Raw genomic sequence first — 6,589 nt, forward strand, 5'->3', positions numbered from 1 at the left:
CTTGCTGGAGGGGGTTGTCTTCGGCACTGTCTGGGGTATTATTATCTCCGGTGCCGGAATCGCCATTCTTGTTGTGGCGGGATTTAGAGCGGCGCCGCTGACGCCGGCGCTTGGGTTGTTTCTTGGAGGGGTCTTCCTCCGATGTTCCTTCGCCATTCCCATCCTTTGGGATATCCACCATGTATATGTCGTATGACGAGGTGGCTTTCCACTGCCCAGTAGGCGCTGGTTCTTGGTCGTCTCCGGCATCGTCGTCCATATCGTCGATGTCTTTGGAGTCGAAGTCTAGCATGTCGGTTAGATCGTCGATAGCGGCTACTAAGTGGGTGGTGGGTGGGTCTAGAATTTCTTCGTTGTCCGCATCCCAACCGTCCTGACCGCAGTCCGGCCAGGGCTCTCCTGATAACGAGAGATACTTTTGCGAACTCAGGATGTCGCCGAAAGGTGAGTGCTGAAAGATGTCCGCAGCGGTGAACTCCATAATCGGCGCCCAATCGGATTTGATTGGAGGGGGCGCGGGAGGTTCGGAGTCTGGCAAGGAGTCTGGCACCTTGGAGTCACGAGCTTCAGAAGGGACAAAGTCAGTATTCGGCTCTATCGCCATAGAGGTTGCAGCCCCCGAGGCGGTGTCTAACCACCCGTCCTCGATCTGCACAGCCGGCTCCGAATCGAGGGTCGAAGAGGACTCGTGTGCGGCCTCCAGGGCACTGTCCGGCCTCGAGGGGCTATGGATGAACTAGTACAAAGGATGAACAAGCCTTAGGAGGTGAGGTGTTCTTGAGCTGGTGTGGTGCTCGGGGTGGAATGGATCTCTCCCCATTATGGTGGTGGCTAAGTCCTATATATAGTCGCCTTGGTCCTCTTCCCAAATATGAGCGGGAAGGGATTCCACAACGGCGAGACTTGAAGGGGGACAAGTAGTACAGTCTGTCCTGACAAAAGTAGTCTTCGCCCGCGAAAAGCCTCTGGCCGTGACGCTGCGGTAGGCTCGGTGATGACCTCCATCTTGCCGTCTTGGCGGTCTTGGTCTCGTTGCACTGAAATAGAAACCTTTGGCTGATTCCTCGGGACTCCGCGCTTGTGGCTTGCCCCCCTTGCACCGAAGAGGAAACCTGCGCTCTGCGCCCGCCTGGCTCACGTCAGCTGAGCCTCATGAGGTAACTGCATAGATCTCTCCGCCCCTCAGGAGCCCTCCCGAGGAGGCCAACTCCTTCAGGGGTCTTAGCGTCGTCCGCCTCGCGAGGGTCTTGCGGTGTTGATGTTGAAACTGGGCCGCACCAGGCCGTCGATGGAGCCTCGTGGTGGGCCGCAGGCAGGCACGACTGGATACCCCCAAATCCAGGACGCCAACAGATACAGGGGGCACGGGCATGGTGTTAAGGGATGACACAGGGGCCATCATCTTCTCAACGTGTCGTTTCCTTCGATCATGTCGCTCCCCAATGGAGGCGGAAATGCCAACGTGTCTCGAGGGTACATCCATGGCGTTGCAGCGAACAGAGAAGCCCATCATTGTCGAATTGAACTGCAAAGCAGGAGTGGATGCCCTGATGGACAATACTATCAACCGTCTGCGCTGGTGGGACTGGTGGAGGAGACGAAGCAGCTCTTGCATGGGAGCCGGCGGCATGCATTCGCTCATGTCTGTCGATCAGCCAATAGTGCTGCTCATTGCATGGCTCAAATGGGACGAATCACACATCGTACTATGGTTTGGCTTTTGTCTGGGCCTGACAATCTCTGTCATATTTGTGAAAACGAGTGTAATAACATTACTTAATAAATGCCAGCTCGTTTCACCCGCAAAAAAAAAGAAAAATATGTGCATGCATGCTTAACATAATGCGACCTACATGAAGACATTATAGTGATCTAAAACTTCTTATATTTGTTTACAAAGGGACTACATCAAGTGCTCCACAGCTAGACCACTGCATCCTAGGATGAACTATAGGTGTCACTTGCAGATCTTCCTATCTTGCCTTTTCACTTGCAGACCCTCTTGTTTGTGCTCTTGTCATTTGACAGGAGCATATTACATCATGAACTTTGGCAAACACCCACGCACCACCTCCTTGATCTTCGGCACTCCAACCTCAATTTCTCTTCTGTCTTGGCTTTCCTGTAATGTGCTCCAGGATTTCAAGAAATAACAAAGATTGGAAAAGAAACATTTAGATCAACAGGAATAATCCACCGGAGATGTACTAGAGATGGCCTTTTCTGCGAGGTAGGGCTCGAAATAAAACTCGACACTTGCGGGCTAAAATGAACAGCTCATACTTTGGCTCCACTCGGCCCGAACTTGTTGGCTACTCATGAATAGCTTGAGTTGAGTTGTGGAGTGAGACATGTGCCCTTTGGCTATAAATTGTTGATTGTTATTTTTTATGGAGAAAAAGATATGTTCATAAATATATATGTTATATCATTGCGTATATATAAATACACTTTGTTGTTCACAATTATATCGAGTTAAACGAGCCAACATGAGTCGAACCATGTTTGAATCTAAGCTCGTTGTTTTAATGAGTCGAGCCAAGCTAACTCATTATCTTAACAAGCAGTAACGAGTCGGGCAGAGCCAACTCAGCTTGGCTCAAATTCCGGCCTTGGCAGGCATGGCTCCAGAGCCTCACACATGTCACCATGCCATTTTTTATTTTTTTCAATACCTATGAGACCAAAATGGAATTATTTTGTGGGACCAGTCCCATGTAGAGTTTGAATAAGGTTTAATCGACGTATGTACCATCGTACTCTAACCACATCACATCCAAGTTTACCCTGTTACACGAAAGGATGGCACAAAATGTAAAAGCGATGCACGGTAAATTAATATGATTCGATAATGGTATAATATTGAGCTAATTAATTGCGGCGTGCATGGAAAATTACTATGAAAATGAGTTAGCTTGTTGATATGATTATATAACGATTCGGCTCGAATATACGTTGTTTACTAATTTGTAAAGAATGCTCATATCATTACAAAGAAAAATCACCACATTTAAATTCATACCATGTGCAAATTGCTTCTCATAATTCTAGAAAAATGTTTTGTACCATTCAAAAATATTGGTGATTACATTTTAAAAATTGTTCATAACACTTAAAAAATGTTTGTAACACTTAAAATCATTACATTTTAATCATGGAATTATTAAAAAAATCATTGTGTATTCAGAAAATGATCAATGTGCATTTGAAAACTGTTCAACATGTATTTGGGAAAACAAAATTCAACGTGTAACTGAAAATTGTTCAAGATATATTGAAACAAGTTGACATGTATTTGATTTTTTTAGAAAAAACCGAAAGAAAACCAATAATAAGAACAAAACATAGAAAGGGGGGAAACCGGTCGGAACCTTCATAAACCCCACGTTATTGGGCCAGCCACGCGGGAGCGCCGGAGACAAGTTCTTTTGTTCTTTTTGTTGTTGACATAGGCCGGAGACAAGTGAGATTTAGCATTTGGGTAAGAAGGAACCTCACATCTCCAAGCCCGGCGGCCCGCACCCTGCCAAGACTCAAGACACCGCCGTCGCCCCTCGTCGCCGGCGCTCCACCGACTCGCCGCCATGGCCCCCGCCAAGTGGTACCGTGCTCGCGCCTCTCCCCCTCCCCCCTCTCTCCCCACGGCGCCCAGCCGCTGGCTCACCCCGTCTCCGCGTTTCCCCGGCGCAGGCTGATGCACTGGCACCCGAACCCTGGGGTGACGCTCAACACCCAGATCCTGTCGGAGGCCTGCGGCTGCGCGGAGTCCCTCGGCGGCACCAAGGACGGCCGCTGGAAGACCTCCATCATCTTCTACCGCCCGATGACGCGGGACGGCGCGGGCGGGGCGCAGCAGAACCTGCCCCCCGACGTGCCCCGCGAGCTCCTCGGCGTCGCGCTCCACGAGCGCCCCGGGCTCTACTTCTCCATCCTCCGGAACCAGCGCCTCGTCCTGCAGGCGGACGCTGCCTTCTCCCAGGTCATGGAGAAGCTCCAGTCCTTCAAGGCCCGCGTCAACCTCAACTTCGAGGTCACCTTGTTTCCTTCACTGCCCTTACGATTTCTTCTCATGTCACACCTAAGGATTTAGGTTTGTAAAATCCATTTTCTTTATTTAATTGAACCAGTGGTGATTAAATTTTTGAACCTCAGCCTAATTCTTTCAAGCGTTTCACAGTACCTGAGTAAACTAATTACAAAAGGCAGGAATGAAACTACCCCATTGTTGAACCAGTCCTTAAATCCATTTTTTGTATAGATCTAAGCCAATTGCATGGTTTTACATCTCTCAAGCGAACAACAGTGACAAAATAGACCATCTACCAGCTTCCAGTTCGACTTCTAATTTCAGGAAATGGATGTCTTTCAGTTAGTAGTGATCAATGGAAAATTTGCATAGAACTTACCTGATCATTGAGGCTCACAATGAAGCTATTTGGATGTTACTTATATTTATCTTTTCTGCTCTGTTAACCCCTCATTTTGTCCTAGATACTTTTTCATAAGTTCCATCTTCTGTTCGTTTTATGTTGTGCTTATTATATTACAGTGTGTTTGTTGAATTGTCTCATATGAAAAGTTCGTTAGATTCACACCTTACAATGTTTCCGTTTATAGGGATTCCAGTATCAACTAGGTGACTTTTGCTTGAGGATAGGAAAATGTGTTCCTAACAATACTGAAACACTGAGAGGAATCATGATGGAGGTACATTTTCTTTCTTTTCGATTTTTGGTCATGCCCTGTTGGTCTTAATCGTATGGACTCATTGATTGTTGACTTTTCTTAGTTCAAGGTGAGACTCAGACCAAATGCGTTGAATCAATTTTGTACTCTTTAGTGAACTAAAAGATCTTATATTTCTTTACAGAGGGATTAATTAGTTTGACTAAGTACTGAGTACTGTTAATATAAGAATGGGGTTTTGCTGCTTAGATTCTCAGCCTAATTCTTGATGTCTAGATCTATACAGGGCCAAGCTAGTATGGGATGTCCTCTATTGATAAGTAGAAATCTACAGCCTATTTTCTCTTTTTTTTTTTTGCTTTATTGTGAGTTAGATAAATCTACCTATGTTAAGCTTGATGAACTTAGCAGATGATCTGTCGCACCTACATGATTTTATTTTTGAAGTACAGCTTCTGAGCTTTAAATTCGTAAGGCTCTTGATATCCTTTCTAGCAATAGTTCAGAGGGCCATCTCATTATTTTTGGACATATTGATTAACCTGTAAACATACGTTATGATCTACACCTTTGTCTGTGTAATTAGTTCAAATTATTAACTGAAAGAAGGGAAAAACTAGATGAATTCTAGAATATTCTGTAGTGTGGACCTGCCTGTAACTCTTTGTGAAGCATCAGCGCCTTTCTTTTGCCGTTGTTACTCGAGTTAGCTGGTAAACAAATCTCATTATCAAAATTTTCTGGCCCCTACCAATATTTCTGGTAACAAGAAATTTCGAAAATAGCACTCAAAGTTGTTGAATCTAATATGTTGACCAGTGAAAAAAAATCTTGCCTTCTTAGGCCTTGAAGTCAGCACCAAAACCTGCAAAATTTCCCACCAAAGGAGATGAACATTTCTGTGGCATGGATAATGGGGATACTTTCAATACTACAGTTGCAGTTTTATTTTCAAAACGTTCCACTGGTTTCCAAATTTTAGAACCCACTGAGAATCCAGTATTCAGTGGTTTATGTCCAAGATCATTTCCGTGCTTGCAAGGCTGACACGAAGGTTTATGTTGCTTTCGGTGCAGGTAGAGTATTACCCCCTGTCTTCTATCGAAAAGTCCAGGGCAATTATGGTAGACTTCTTTGACATATGGCAGGAAACACTCGCAAAGAAGTCGCTGCCTGGTCGATTCATCCATGTAGAATCTAATTTCGCAGAGTATGGCCTTTCCGACCATTACTCTTTCCAGCACACCGCAGTTCAGTACGCTACCTGCTTGCAACAACTCATGGCAGCTGTGAGGGCTTAGATCCGCAGATGAAAGTTTCAGAATATCATGATGTTTGACTTGTTCCCAAGATCATGATGACATCAACGTATGCCAGGACATGTATCTTATGTGCTGAAATGTAATCAATTTGTATGTTCTTCACGGCTAAGTATCCCTTCCTCTACCGTGTTTGAGATGTTAACCTGATTTATTTGCAAGGAATAGCAAGTTGTAATGGTCATCTGAGCGACCGAGTAGCTGTGTTTTATGTTCTCATTAGCTCCCAGTAGATGCTGCTGGGTAATGTTGTTGTACAATTTTTTTGAACATGAACATCTGATGTGGTCGTAACTATCATGGGAGTATATCTTGGCTATCTTTTACAACTTTTTTACAGAGACTATATTTTACATTTTTTAGGGCAAGAATATATTTCACATGTTTTTTTAGGGGTGACTATTTTACATGTGGGTGAGAACCTTTTTTGGGCAAACGTGTGGGTGAGAACCGGAGAGGGCACGTCCTGCATGCATGGGCATATGCACCCACTTTTCAAAAAATGCATTTATGCATGTTTTAAAATGTTGAAAAATTCAAAAGAAAATTTCATGCATACATGTTCGCAAATGTGTGTGCACGGC

The 6,589-nt window shown here is 45.1% G+C and overlaps 1 protein-coding gene across 1 annotated transcript; it reads left to right on the forward strand.

Moving 5' to 3' along the window:
• Positions 1–3,457: 3,457 nt before the first annotated feature.
• Positions 3,458–6,334, forward strand: LOC119309387 (mediator of RNA polymerase II transcription subunit 20a-like). Its single transcript, XM_037585401.1, has 4 exons — positions 3,458–3,601; positions 3,691–4,030; positions 4,618–4,707; positions 5,763–6,334. Exons 1-4 carry the CDS (start codon positions 3,585–3,587, stop codon positions 5,985–5,987), a joined length of 672 nt encoding a protein of 223 aa, XP_037441298.1. The 5' UTR covers positions 3,458–3,584; the 3' UTR covers positions 5,988–6,334.
• The last annotated feature ends 255 nt before the right edge of the window (positions 6,335–6,589 follow it).

Source organism: Triticum dicoccoides, chromosome 5B, assembly GCF_002162155.2.
Source record: "Triticum dicoccoides isolate Atlit2015 ecotype Zavitan chromosome 5B, WEW_v2.0, whole genome shotgun sequence".
Taxonomy (NCBI): domain Eukaryota; kingdom Viridiplantae; phylum Streptophyta; class Magnoliopsida; order Poales; family Poaceae; genus Triticum; species Triticum dicoccoides.

Excerpts from the sequence above, each read along its gene's own strand:
- LOC119309387 (XM_037585401.1), top strand. Across the intron at positions 4,031-4,617 it reads GCGTCAACCTCAACTTCGAG|GGATTCCAGTATCAACTAGG; the intron begins GTCACCTTGTTT and ends TTCCGTTTATAG. Across the intron at positions 4,708-5,762 it reads TGAGAGGAATCATGATGGAG|GTAGAGTATTACCCCCTGTC; the intron begins GTACATTTTCTT and ends CTTTCGGTGCAG.